This window comes from Thalassophryne amazonica, chromosome 8 (genome assembly GCF_902500255.1).
Source record: "Thalassophryne amazonica chromosome 8, fThaAma1.1, whole genome shotgun sequence".
NCBI classification, from domain to species: domain Eukaryota; kingdom Metazoa; phylum Chordata; class Actinopteri; order Batrachoidiformes; family Batrachoididae; genus Thalassophryne; species Thalassophryne amazonica.
Window position 1 is genome coordinate 92,028,615 of NC_047110.1, and position 14,945 is coordinate 92,043,559.

The window sequence follows — 14,945 nt, forward strand, 5'->3', positions numbered from 1 at the left end:
GCAGGCTCAGAAAATTGTCGATCACAGAATGAAATGTGAGTATTATTTATGGAAAAAATGTCTGTGTGTGGGGGGGGATTCAATGGATTGGGCTATTTGTGAATGTGGTCGCTTACTCTTTATCCAGCAGAGGGAGTTGTTGCATCAAGTCTTGGCCATTCTTACTCGCCCTTGATGTCAAAATGACTTTGCTGTTCGTTCGCTGTAGATTTTTGAACTGAACTTTTACCTTTCTGTGCTTTGCACGGGTACTTCTAAGACCTTTTTCTTTTCGGCTTTACCTTAAACACAGTTTATTCAGCATGATCTGTTATGCATATTTTAGACAAGCAAAAGGTACTTTATTCCATGTGTGATGGTCCAAGGACCAAAAGCTAAAAGGTATCGATTACGTGCAGCTAAATCCAGTGCTGCACATTTTAGGTCTGAAAATCTCATATCAAGTCAGATGGACCCCAGTAACAATCTTTGCTGTGAACATTATTAGTGTGTTTAGTGAAGCAGAAATATGCTGCCACAGCTCATCCGCAGCCGTCTGTCTCCCCCCTGCTCGTCTCTCTGCTGACCCGGCCCACCCTGCTATTACAGAGCTAAGTGCTGTAATACAAACACGACTAGCTGAAATGTGTCAGACAGCGGCTGAGTTGTCAGGCCTTCTGTGTTTGACCTTTCTTCACTTCCAGTTGATGCACTGACTGGAGGGGCTCCCGATCACCATGGAAACAAGGGCCCTCTGCTGCTATTAGTAAAAGGGCTTAATTGTTGTGAAGATTTAATGATCCGAAGTAGTATTCAGGGCAGAAGATATTATGAGCTGTTTGTGTCATCATTTTTCCACCCCCCCCCAACCCTGCCCCCCTCAACAACATATTTAAGATTTTAACTGTTTACCAGCCAGTTATCACAGCTGCATTAATCGTTGTATTTAAATCTTTCACTGCCTGCAGCCAGTTATGTCTCATTTGGGTTTTATCAGTCTGTCTCTGTCTGTATCAAATGCACAGTTTGATGATTGTTCACCTGTTTCTCTGCAGATGTGAAGCAAGAAATCGATGATCTATCAAAGACGATGAAAAACTTTGAAACCAGAGTTGAGTTTACAAAAGATTTGGAAACCATGTCAAGTGTATGTTGCATTACTTTAAAGGTTATTTCATAAATAAGATATTTTGCAAGATATAAAAATAAACTAATTGACTTTGCTTCCTCTTTAGAGCAAAGGTGACTACATTGACATCAGAGAAGAGCTTGAATGCAACGATGCTGTAATTGTTAAAGGTATTTTTGGAAACCTTTTACCTACCATTATTGCCATCATCAGCCAATGGGGGGGGGGGGGTACACACTGTCTGTCCATGTTTAAGATGTCATAAAGTGTAGTTGAAGAGACCTAGAGACCTAGAAGTGTTGTGTTGAAGTTAACAGTAAGACTGTCCACTGAGCCAACCTGTGAAGAACCACAGGCAATCTAATACAAAGTTCTGTTAAAGTTTCAGGCCAAGTGTATTGAGTAGATGTCACAACAATTATAAAAAAAAAAGTCATAGGACGAGATGGCAATATTAAAAATGTGTGTGGGTGGGGTGGGGGGGGTCAGAATGGACAGATATACAGTATGAGAGGGAGAACTCTATAAGCTGACACATCCATGCTTGAGCCAAGAGAATTTCCATCACTATGAGCAGGACCCTGCATAAACAAACATGCCCAAAATCGCCAAGAAGGTTTGGCGTAAAGGAAGGGCAAGCTTGTTCCAGTGTACATAGAAATCACCGACAATCAAGGCCTTACCAGCATATAAGCACGTCAGAAATCCACTTTTTTTTTTTTTTTAACTCACTAGATTTTGATTGACTAAGTGGCACTGTGTAATATAACAAGCCAGAATGAAATGATTTGACCTACTTGACTGGAACCCATCGTGATATAAACCCAGTTGTTGAGGTTTTTTTTATTATTATTCATATCTAAAATTATGGAGTATTTGCGTTATTTTACCTGTTGCCTTTATATATATATATACAACCCCTGGCAAAAATTATGGAATCACCGGCCTCAGAGGATGTTCATTCAGTTGTTTAATTTTGTAGAAAAAAAGCAGATCACAGACATGACACAAAACTAAAGTCATTTCAAATGACAACTTTCTGGCTTTAAAAAACACTATAAGAAATCAAGAAAAAAAGATTGTGGCAGTCAGTAACGGTTACTTTTTTAGACCAAGCAGAGGAAAAAAATATGGAATCACTCAATTCTGAGAAAACAATTATGGAATCACCCTGTAAATTTTCATCCCCAAAACTAACACCTGCATCATATCACATCTGCTCGTTAGTCTGCATCTAAAAAGGAGTGAACACACCTTGGAGAGCTGTTGCACCAAGTGGACTGACATGAATCATGGCTCCAACACGAGAGATGTCAATTGAAACAAAGGAGAGGATTATCAAACTCTTAAAAGAGAGTAAATCATCACGCAATGTTGCAAAAGATGTTGGTTGTTCACAGTCAGCTGTGTCTAAAACTCTGGACCAAATACAAACAACATGGGAAGGTTGTTAAAGGCAAACATACTGGTAGACCAAGGAAGACATCAAAGTGTCAGGACAGAAAACTTAAAGCAATATGTCTCAAAAATCGAAAAATGTACAACAAAACAAATGAGGAACGAATGGAAGGAAACTGGAGTCAACGTCTGTGACCGAACTGTAAGAAACCGCCTAAAGGAAATGGGATTTACATACAGAAAAGCTAAACGAAAGGCATCATTAACACCTAAACAGAAAAAAAACAAGGTTACAATGGGCTAAGGAAACGCAATTGTGGACTGTGGATGACTGGATGAAAGTCATATTCAGTGATGAATCTCGAATCTGCATTGGGCAAGGTGATGATGCTGGAACTTTTGTTTGGTGCCTTTCCAATGAGATTTATAAAGATGACTGCCTGAAGAGAACATGTAAATTTCCACAGTCATTGATGATATGGGGCTGCATGTCAGGTAAAGGCACTGGGGAGATGGCTGTCATTACATCATCAATAAATGCACAAGTTTATGTTGATATTTTGGACAATTGAAAGGATGTTTGGGGATGATGAAATCATTTTTCAAGATGATAATGCATATTGCCATAGAGCAAAAACTGCAAAAACATTCCTTGCAAAAAGACACATAGGGTCAATGTCAATGAGCAGATCTGATTTGATGCAGGTGTTAATTTGGGGGATGAAAATTTACAGGGTGATTCCATAATTTTTTCCTCAGAATTGAGTGATTCCATATTTTTTTCCTCTGCTTGGTCTAAAAAAGTAACCGTTACTGACTGCCACAATTTTTTTTTTCCTGATTTCTTATAGTGTTTCTTAGAGCCAGAAAGTTGCCATTTGAAATGACTTTAGTTTTGTGTGATGTCTGTGATCTGCTTTTTTTCTACAAAATTAAACAACTGAATGAACATCCTCTGAGGCCGGTGATTCCATAATTTTTGCCAGGGGTTGTATATATATGTATATATATATATAAAAAATTTTTTTTACCATGAAGCACTTTCAATTGCTGTATTTTACCCTAAACTTGCCATTGTGCAATTCTTCAGTCAAATCAGTTTACCCTAAAACAATGTCTTAGGAATTTCCTTCCCATCTTGTCGACTTTAACAGGAAAGCAAAGAATAGCTCACAAACCAAAGTCTAAGCCCAAACAGGAGTGTGTGTGTGATCTAAAAGATGAAGCAGAGATCACAGGGAGCACAAAAGGCATAATGACAGAGGAGGAACTGTGGGCTCGGTTGGATGAACTTGAGAAACTGGAGGAGCTACAAGATGAACAGGACAGGTACACAAAAACTCAGTACCCACGACAAGTGTGCATTTTTTTTTTTTTTAAATTCTGTTGTAAATTTTTAAGTGGCTTGGCTTCACCCTTTCCCTCCCCAGATTATTAGACAATGCAGATGTGAATGGTGAAGATGCATCTCCCTCATCATCTGAGGAAGAGAAGGAGGAACATGCAGATTCTCCGATAAATGGACTGAGTCAGGACCCAAGCTGGTTCTCTGTTCCTCTTAGTAAAGAGACACCCAGTGGAGACCAGAAGCAGGGAGACGACGAACATGAAGCCAGTTGTTTGCCCACCATCTTTTTCTCTCACACAGTTGAACCCAAGAAGGTCAGAGTCTGAAATTGCAGCACTTCAGTTTATTTTTTCCTTAAAAATTCATTGGGAGGGGGACGCACCTCTAAATTTTTCATAGTTACTGTTTAATGTGCCTGTAGTCTCGTCTTTCTGTTTGGATGTTTTTTATTTTTTTTTTTATTTATTTGTCCTTTGTGTGCTCTCTTGTTTTCATTGATCAGCAATGTCCTGTCTTGTGTTTCAGGTGAGGATAAACACAGGAAAAAACACTACACTGAAGTACAGCGAAAGAAAAGAGCAGAAGGAACATTCAAAGAGGAAAAAGAAAAATAGTCACAGTAACGGACACTGTCACCATGAACTTCACAAAATCACAACACCAGCAGATATTTACAGGTAATTCAATATAATAAGGCTAAGCAGTAAATCATTTTTGTTGTAGAATTAATGATCTTGTGCATCTTGGTGGTGTAAAATTACCCACTGTGAAATGTTTTGGAAACAAGTACAACATAATACTCTTACAACAAACCTCACCTTTTACCAGCCAATCCATCAGCAGTCTGGGGAGTTTAGGATGCTTCCAACCTCACATTCCACTGTTGAATTGACTGTTATTCTCTTAAGCTTAAATGGTTACATATTTATGAGGTTTATGGCACTTTGAAAAAATATTAGTAGCTTACGTGTCAGTGGAGAGAATACATGATACTCCTCATCTAAGTTTACCTGAATAAATGCTCCTTTGAGGAGTGGTTATTCTCTAGTCTCTAGTACCAGGTCTCTGAAGAGACCTGGTACTAGAGACATAAAGTCCTCACTTTAGGTCACTGTTTAGCATCAAAGTTCTGCAACCACATGGTAAGACAGGAAGCTCCCCAGGACCCTAAAGACTTTGGACTTTCTTTCTCCTGCAAGAATACAGTGGTATGTAAACATTTGGACACCCCTGATGATTTCCATTATTTTCCTTTACAACAAATTATTGGTTGTTTGGGTCAGCAATTTCAGTTAAATATATCATATAGCAGACAAACAGTGATATTTGAGAAGTGAAATGAAGTTTATAGTATTTACAGAAAGTGTGCAATAATTCTTTAAACAAAATTAGGCAGGTCCATAAATTTGGACACCCCAACAGAAAAAATACATCAATATTTAGTAGATCCTTGTTTTGCAGAAATAACAGCCTCTAAACACTCCCTATAGCTTCCAATGAGAGTCTGGATTCTGGTTGAAGGTATTTTGGACTATTCTTCTTTATAAAACATCTCAGGTTTGTTGGTTTCCGAGCATGGGCAGTCCACTTAAAATCGCACCATAGATTTTCAACAATATTCAAGTCTGGGGACAGATGACTATTCTAGAACATTGTACTTGTTCCTCTGCATGAATGCCTTAGTAGATTTTCAGCAGTGTTTAGGGTCATTGTCTTGTTGAAAGATCCAGCCCCGGCGCAACTTCAACTTTGTCACTGTTTCATGAACATTGTTCTCAAGAACCTGCTGATATTGACTGGAATCCATGTGACCCTCAACTTTAACAAGATTCCCAGTACCTGCACTGGCCACACAGCATGATGAAACCACCTCCAATTGTACTGTAGGGAGGAAGCGTTTTTCTTGGAATGCTGTGTTCTTTTTCAGCCATGCATACCGCCCCTTGTTATGTCCAAATAACTCAATTTCAGTTTCATCAGTTCACAGCACCTTATTCGAAAATGAAGCTGGCTTGTCCAAATGTGTTTTAGCACACCTCAAGCGACACTGTTTGTGGCGTGTACGCAGAAACGGCTTCCTCTGCATTACAGCATCTCATGACCAAGATCGTGTTGTGGGTCTTTGGAGCAGGTCTATGGGTTGACTATGACTGTTCTCACCATCCTTCGCTTCAGCTTATCTGAGATTTTTCTTGGCCTGCCACTGCGGTCTTCCGTTTCCTCACTATGTTCCTCACAGTGGAAACTGACAGCTGAAATCTCTGAGATAACTTCGTATCTTTCCCCTAAACCATAATGTTGAACAGTCTTTGTTTTCAGGTCATTTGAGAGGTGTTTAGTGGCTCCCATGTTGCCACTCATTAGAAGAGATGCAAAGAGGGGAAACATTTGCAAATGGCCCCCTTAAATACCCTTTCTCGTGACTGGATTCACCTGTGTAAGGAGTGTAAGAGTCAATGAGATTACTAAACCAATTTTGTGTTCCAATAATTAGTGCTAAATGTATTCAAATCAATAAAATGAGGAAATGAGTGCCTTAAATTTATGCACCTGCCCAGTTTTGTTTAAATAATTATTGCACACTTTCTGTAAATACTAGAAACTTCATTTCACGTCTCGTCTTGTCTCGTCTGATACCTGATATATTTAACTGACATTTCTGATCCAGACAACCAATGATTTAAAAGGGAAAATCATGAAAATTGTCAGGGGTGCCCAAACTTTTGTATACAACTGCATTGGCATAGCCAAATACCTCTGTTCAGCAATGTCATGACTCCATAAGCTCTTCCAGGCATCTCTCAACCTCAAAGGATAGGGACCCAGAGACATGAATGTTTCTACAAATTCAACACTTTGACTGTACACAGATATATTTCTCATGGACAAGTCCAGGATGAGTCCAGGAAGTCATTTGAAAGCCTGGATCTTAGTCTTGATCTATGTCAGTTGCAAACCCAGAAATTGATTCCTTAATCTGCTTCTCATGTAGTACAATCAGGATATCCCTTAATTCCTCAAAGATCACAACATTGCTCGGGAAGTCAGGGTTGGTAACCCTTTTCTCATGAACAGAGCCGCAGATCAATCAGAGTCCAGGATTTTTTTTTTAACTGGTCGTTAATTATAACCTATTGTACACATAACATGGGAAAACATTAAACATTGTAGCTTAACTTTTTTTTTTTTTTTAAATGTCATTTTTAGCCTGTGTCAGTGTAGAACTTCTTTAAATTCAAGCAATACCGTGGTCATATGTATCTCCACTGGGTCGTCATTGTTGGACTGCAATTCAGCATTGTGAATTTACAGCTATACTTTTGGGTTGGACCAAATTGCGTCAGTGTCCACCTTGGGGCAGTCTTGTTCTTGTGAGTTTTGTCAATGATGTGAAGGAGGGAAAAAAAAGGTTCAGTGAAATCATGTAGAAAAGCTATGGTTCTGGTTTTGGCATCAGGGAATAGCTTGGGCAGCTTTGATACAGTGTACCTGGAAATTATTCACAGCTCTTCACTTTTTCCACATTTTGTTATGTTACAGCCTTATTCCAAAATGGATGAAATTCTTTTTTCTCCTTCTCAAAATTCTACTCGCAGCCCCATAATGAAAAATTTCGTTGTATATATGGATATGTGTAATGACATTAAAGGCTGTGTTCTGTGACACATGAAAAAAATGTTTTCTTTTTAAATTTATTTTTTATTTTTGCAAATTTATTAAAAAGAAAAAAAGAAAAAAAATCACATGTATGTAAGTATTCACACCCTTTGCTCAGCACTTTGTTGATGCACGTTTAGCAGCAATTACAACCTTAATTCTTTTTGAATATGATGCCACAAGCTTGGTGTACAACAGCTTGGAGCACCTCTCAAGCTCCATCAGGTTGGATGCGGAGTGTCGGTCCACAGCCATTTTTAGAACTCTCCAGAGATGTTCAATTGGATTCAGGTCTGGGCTCTGGCTGAGCCACTCAAGGACATTCACAGAGTTGTCCTGAAGGCACTCCTTTGATGTCTTGGCACCGTCTGGCCGCTCTGCCATACAGGCCTGATTGTTGGATTGCTGCAGAGATAGTTTTAACTTGAACTTATAGAGTGCCAAATCACAACGTCACCTCAAGGCCCTTCACAGGAGCAACTCAACAAAGAAAAACCAAAACAAATTAAATCAAGGATCAAAGAGCATGATTAAAAGATTAAAAGCATAATGAAAAGTTTAAAAAAATGAAAAGCATAGTGAACAATCTGTTAATCATATAAAATAGAAAACAAATGCGTTTTTCAATGGGGACTTAAAAGTCTCAACCCCACCAGTGTTTGGGGCAGTGTTTGACAGTCTTTTTTTTTTTTTTTTTTTTTTGTCCAAGGGGTTTTCTGTCCAAGGGGGGCCTTGGGGTTGTGGAAGGTTCTCCTCTCTCCACAGAGGAATGCTGGAGCTCTGACAGAGCGATCATGGGGTTCTTGTTCTCCTCCCTGACTAAAGCCCTTCTCCTCTGATCGCTCAGTTTAGTCGGGCGGCCAGCTCTAGGAAGAGTCCTGGTGGATCTGAACGTCTTCCATTTACAGATGATGGAGGCCACTATGCTCATTGGGACCTTCAAAACAGCAGAACTGATTCTGTACTCTTCCCCAGATTTGCGCCTTGTGACGTTCCTGTCTCAGAGGTCTACAGATGATTCCTTTGACTTCTTCATGCTTGGTTTGTGCTCTGACATGCACTGTCCACTGTGGGACCTTATATGTAGACAGACTGTGTGTGTCTTTCCAAGTCAAGTCCAGTCAGCTGAATTTACCCCAGGTGGACTCCAATTAAGCTCTAGAAACATCTCAATGATGGTCAGTGGAAACATGATGCAGCTGAGCTCAATTTTGAGCTTCATGGCAAATGCTGTGAATACTTATGTATTTTTAATAAATTTACAACACACTAAAAAACCTTTTTTTTCCACACTGTCATTAAGGGGTATTGTGTGTAGAATTTTAAGGGAAAAAAATGAATTTCATCCATTTTGAAATATGGCTATAACATAGCAAAATGTGGAAAAAGTGAAGTGCTGTGAATGCTTTCTGGATGCACCGTATCTTATACATATAACTATCCCTGGTTCTCAAGACCAGGCACCTAAGTGGCTCTACTCTACTCTTCTATTCTACTCTCTTTTTTATATATATATATATATATATATATATATTTAGATATACCTTAGTATACACTAGTATAGTTGTACTTTAGAATTGGAATATATTATAGAAGACTTACCTTACTGAATTTTCATGTATCGTTTTTAGGATTACTATGAAAGTTTATAGGGATATATTTTGGTTTCTATAACTTAGCTGTAGTGTAAATCCAGTTTTCCATAAAAGTTCAAGATGAGTAAGATTAAATCAATACTAATCCAGATAAATTTAATTCCAAAGCAGTTTAAGTTCTGAGCTCAGTTCTCTGACAGTGATAGTTGTTTGTTTTATTTATTTATTTTTGTCAGGTTGTTCGTAGATGTAAAGAATGGGGAACCCGTCCCTAGAAAGTCCATTTTGAAGTCACGCAGTAGAGAGAATAGCGTGTGCAGCGATACAAGTGAGAGTAGCGCAGCAGACTTTGAAGAGCGACGGATGATTGGACGTAGCTTCAGTCATGATGAGACAACACACAGCGACACCAGTGACGGCATTGCAGAGGAGGACAGTCCTACAGCGATCCCCCTGCACCCCACCAGCAGGTTTGAGGTAAAGGGCCCCTGATTCTGTTTTTTTTTTTTTTTTTTTGGAGTCTGAAGAAACGGACATGGCGATTCCAATATGCTGGGGTTGATGTTAAATCACTAACAAAAATAATTGGTCTCAAACAGATAGATACCTGTTTTAAGTAATTAATATTTATGGTTTAAATATTCAGTTTATATGGACAATTTTATGTCCACATTTTCAATGTGGTTGATTTAGAGTGCCACTTGATTTGAACAATGATTACTTTTTTCCAAGAATCAGGAAATCTCCAAGACTAGTTTTCACTAGTCATCAAATAGTTGACTAATTCATTCCAATCCAGAGAAATCACACTGTCTGTCCAGCCGTTTCAAATTGTGGGACTTATTAAAAAGAAGAAAAAAAAAAGGAATCAGTCACTTGGTTTAACCACATACTACTTAAAACCAAGTGTATCTCCAGTCCATTTGTGCATGAGTGTTGTCAGCACAACCCCTCCTAAACTGATTAGTGGGTTTTAAGGAAATGTCGCACAATGGTAGTACACTATCTAAACATGTGCCATAAGCAAAATAATTCCATCCCAGTGTTTTCAAAAGGAGGTAATTGGATGTTGGATTTGTACTTTGGTAAGATCGAGCCCCCACAGCAATAAAAGACAGAACCTTTGGTTGCTGATTGTGCTCATGCACCCTGCGTGTTCTGTAGTTTTGACAACAGTCTCACGGCAGTTTGTGATGGCATTACAAAAAGTCAATCTATGGGTTTGTGATATTGTCACGAAATGGGGCACTTTTTGAGACACCCCCACAAAAGAGTTTGAATGTGATTGGAGCAGTGTTAAATATTTCTGAACTAATATTGTCATTTATTCATCTCCTTCCACCAGAGCACCTTTGTAACCAGGTGTTAGGAATGATAACCAGTGTTGTTGCGAACTTCAGAAAGCAGCACTCCTGTTTAGATGATGCCTAACGATGGGTGTTGCTAGTGATTTGTCACACAGTTCCCAGTCAACAGTATTTTCTGTCTTGTCCAGGCCTTTTCAGGGACAGTGATCGAAAAGGACCCGATGCCTTCAGGCATCCCCCATCTGACCATTACTCCACCAACTCTACCGACCATACTTGAGAGGAAACAGGAGGAGGTGGCGCCTGATGTCGCCCCACCCCAGCAAATTTCGAAAAGGGTGTCGAAGTTTAAAGCTGCAAGGTTGCAACAGAAGTGACTTAACACTTGGATATATATATCATCAATCTTTTTTTCTGCATCTGATTATGTGGACAAACTGTCAATATTTCTGAGCTTATTTTCTTTCAGCTGAACGTTTCTATTCATCCAGAGTGTCCTCCAACAGTAGCAGCTTCAACAAAATCAGCTGTGTGTGTAATATTGCATTTTAATGAGCTCCGAGCTCGAGTGAATGTTTCTTTTTGTATGTACTCCTGCAGTATAATTGACACAACTTTCTGTGGAGTGTGTTTTAGGTTATTGCTGTCGGATACGTCCTGTCTGCTGCTCTTTTCTAGACTTTGCTGCTTAGGATGAGTTACTGATCTTTTTTTCCCTTCTTCTTAACTGGTAGCCATCTTCTAAGTTTCTGTTCATCTGTCAGGTGTATGTCCTTCATGTGAATAAAATGATATTGATGGAAAGTAAAGGAAAAATAAACAATTTTTGGTTACGTTTAGGTTCCTCTCTCTTCTTAAAGGAAATATAAAGTTGCTCTTGACTGAGATCTGTTTAGTTTACGAGTGAAGCAAAGCTCATTCAGGGCAATGTTGCCCTGAATCCTCCAAAAAGTCTCATGCATTTACATCAAAGGGGTCAAAGCTAATGTGGCTCTTAAAATTCAGCCAGTCTTGGTGTGAGGCTACCAAAATCCAGTAGACGATCTTGTTAATTAAACTTAGTCGTATTTGTTTGCAGCTCACAGGAGCAGACAACAGTGTGCCATGAGGTGCCTAGACGGTCCAGGTTTTCTTTTTCTAACCGTTGGGTTTGGCAGGTGCTTTTACTGAAGAGCTCCTCCCCTCAACTTCCAAGTCCTGATCATCTCTGGAAATCACCTCCTGAGGTGATCAATAGCAAGGAACACCTGCGCTGTCTTTGCCCTTCACGCCCCCCTGCTGACTAATCCGCATCTTTAAAAACATACGGTGTATCCAGAAAGTATTCACAGCACTTCACTTTTTCCCCCAGTTAGTTATGTTACAGCCCTATTCCAAGATGGATGAAATCCCCCCCCCCCCCCCTCTCAAAATTGTGCCCACAATATCCCATAATGACAATGTGAAAAAAAGTTTATTTGGAAGCCACTCCTTAGTAAAAGGCACATGGCAACCCACCTGGAGTTTGCCAAAAGGCACTTGAAGGACTCTTCTGGTCTGATGACACAAAGATTGAACTCTTTGGTGTGAGTGCCAGGCATCATATTTGGAGGAAAGCAGGCACCATCCCTACAGTGAACAATGGTGGTGGCAGCATCATTCTGTGGGGATGTTTTTCAGTGGCAGGAACTGGGAGACTAGTCAGGGTTGAGGGAAAGATGAATGTAGCAATGTACGGAGATATCCTGGATGAAAACCTGCTCCAAAGTGCTCTTGACCTCAGCCGTTCATCTTTCAGCAGGGCAATGACTTTAAGCGCACAGCCAAGATATCAAAGGAGTGGCTTCAGGACACTCAGATCTAAAATTGGCTGTGCACTGATGCTCCCCATCCAACCTGATGGTGCTACAAAGAGGAATGAGCAAAACTGCCCAAAGATAAGTGTACCAAGCTTGTGACATCATATTCAAGAAGACTTAGGACTGTAATTCCTGCCAAAGGTGCATCAACAAAGTATTGAGCAAAAAGTGTGAATACTTACATGCATGTGATTTCTTAGTTGTTTTTTTAATGGCTTTGCAAAAATGAATTTCCTCCATTTTGGAATAAGGCCATAAAAGTGGAAAAAGTGAAGTGAAATACATAGGAGTTAGTGCACTTGGTTTCGGTGAAGAAGGCTCTGGGTTCAAATCCCACCTCTGCCACATTTTTCCATGTAATGTTTGTGTCTGGAAGGGCATCTGGCATGAAACTTGTGCCAATTAAATATGGAGATCCACCTCTGATTTGCTGTGGCAACCCCGAGTACAAACAAGGGAGCTGGCAAAGGGCCTTATTTTTTACTGTAAATACATACGCTGGAATACAACCACATCCCGCTGATTTTACATCTGAAGTAGCACACAGCAACAATAAATGGCTTCACCCAACCACTAACCATGAGTGAAACAAAAGTTTTTGTGTTGTCATTCATATATTATCTTAAAAATGGCCAAAAAAGCAAAAATTCTGCCAGGGCATGTAAACTTTTGAGCACAACTGTATGTGTCAGCCCAAGTCCAAGGTGTCCTCAATGGCTGCTGGGATAGGCTCCAATCCCCCCCCTACCCTGAACTACAGTAAGTGGGATTAGAGCATGTCACACTGCTTCCAGAAAGGGCAGAGAGGGTGCAGGTTTTCTTTGTAACCACCCACTCCACCAGGTGATTTCATTGATGAACTCATCCCATCTGTTCAAAGTGATGTTAATCAGTGAAATCAAATGCTGGAGTGTGTGGCTGCAAAGAAAACTGGCACTCTCTTGGCCCTTTCTGGAATCAGTTTGACACCTATGGTTAAAGCATGTCAAACTGATTCCAGAAAGGGCCGAGAGGGTGCCGGTTTTCTTTGCAGCCACTGACTCGAGCAGGTGTTTTCACTGATTAACTGATTCCATCTGCTCAAAGTGAAGTTAAAAAGAGAAATCACCTGCTGGAGTGTCCAACTTTGTATCCTCAAAGGTTGCATAGGTGGCAGCCCATCTTCAAAAACCTATGTATAGTTCACAAATGAGACTTGTGAGGGAAGCCACCAAGACTCCTTCACAACTGTGAAAGTGTTGCAAGCTTCCATGGCTGTGAAGAAATGTCTCCATACCAGTACACCACCATTTGTTTTCTATGTGCCACTCTACAATAAAGGTGTAACTGGTGAAGCAACAGACAAAGGTTGTTGGCAAAATTTCTCCAATCACAGCCACTTGTTAATATACAGTATATCCTTTTTTCTACATCAGCTTACTCCAATTAAGGGTCAAGGGGAGCTGGAGCCTATTCCAGCAAACATAGGGCGTACAGCAGGATACACCCTGGACAGTCTATCACAGTGCCACATATAGACAAACAAACGCATTCACACCTACAGACAATTTAAAAGTTTCCAATTCACCTAACCTGCATGTCTTTGGATGTAGAAGGAAGGTAGAGCATCCAGAGGGAACTCATGCAGACACAAGGAGAACATGCAAACTCCACACAGAAAGGAAAGCAATCCCATGACCTTTTTGTTGTGAGGCAACACTGCTAACCACTAAACCATTGTTAATACATATATTTTTTATTTATTTAACTTTACAAACTGTAGCTATATATACTTTATGCATACCGTACACAGTATATAACAGGAGTTAGTACACCTCTGTGCAATAAATGATTCAAAATTGTATCACCTTTCAATAATTGCACTATGTGTAAGTTGTCAGTGTTTCTTCGGTGGGTTTCTAGAGACCTCAGGACCACGCGACCCTGGAACCAGCGATCTTGGAACCACTACATGAAACTTATGAAAAATGTTGAAAAATCTCCTGTGTTTTTTTTTAAACATAATTTCTAACACTGAACGCTATGTACTCTTCAACCTGTCTTTTAAAGTCCACTGCTGAAAACGTACTTTGTAGCGGTTCCACAATGCAGTGGCTCCGAGATTATATATCCATTCTGCTGTTACCGAGGTCATTCGATTCCACGGTCTCCAGTTACCTCCTCTGTGAACAATCAAAACAAATATTTAGAAAGTCTATACTGGAAATATGAGCCCATAAAACTCAAATGAAATGCATCACTGAGAAGTTGGGATGGACACAAGAACATCATCTAATCATACATTCAATCATCCTGCCCCCTGAAAAGAACAGCTCAAAGAAATCAGACAGAAAGCCTGATAGTTCAGTGACAGTCATGTCAAAACACAAGATCACAATTGTAAAGTCTAGATGCTTTTGTAGCATGTCTTTTTTCCTATTGTGTTTGGAAATTATTTTTTTAATATTAAGTGGGGTAACTCATGTATAGCGCTGTACTTTATTTTCACACAAGCATCTTAAAGTTGCAGTTGGTGAGTTGAAAGCTCCATCACTCTACTCGTTTTGCTCAGTGGGAGTGCAGGTCTCTAATAAGCAGCTTTTAAACAGGTCCAGAGGTGACTGTAGCACCCCCCCCCCCCCCCACTCCCCCGCCCCTTCATCAGGATTATTTCTCCAATATGAAAATCCAGGTAGCATGAGACAGATTAGCCAA

General features: G+C 39.9%; 1 protein-coding gene across 1 annotated transcript in view; it reads left to right on the plus strand.

The window, feature by feature from the left end:
• The window catches only part of uri1 (URI1 prefoldin like chaperone), a 16,346-nt gene extending 5,100 nt beyond the window's left edge, over positions 1-11,246 (plus strand). Inside the window, exons 4-11 of the mRNA XM_034175523.1 lie at positions 5-35; positions 1,035-1,126; positions 1,215-1,278; positions 3,661-3,835; positions 3,937-4,168; positions 4,380-4,531; positions 9,343-9,583; positions 10,602-11,246. Coding sequence (XP_034031414.1) covers positions 5-35; positions 1,035-1,126; positions 1,215-1,278; positions 3,661-3,835; positions 3,937-4,168; positions 4,380-4,531; positions 9,343-9,583; positions 10,602-10,790 — 1,176 coding nt within the window. The 3' untranslated portion in view covers positions 10,791-11,246. The remainder of the gene's footprint in view (positions 1-4; positions 36-1,034; positions 1,127-1,214; positions 1,279-3,660; positions 3,836-3,936; positions 4,169-4,379; positions 4,532-9,342; positions 9,584-10,601) is intronic.
• The last annotated feature ends 3,699 nt before the right edge of the window (positions 11,247-14,945 follow it).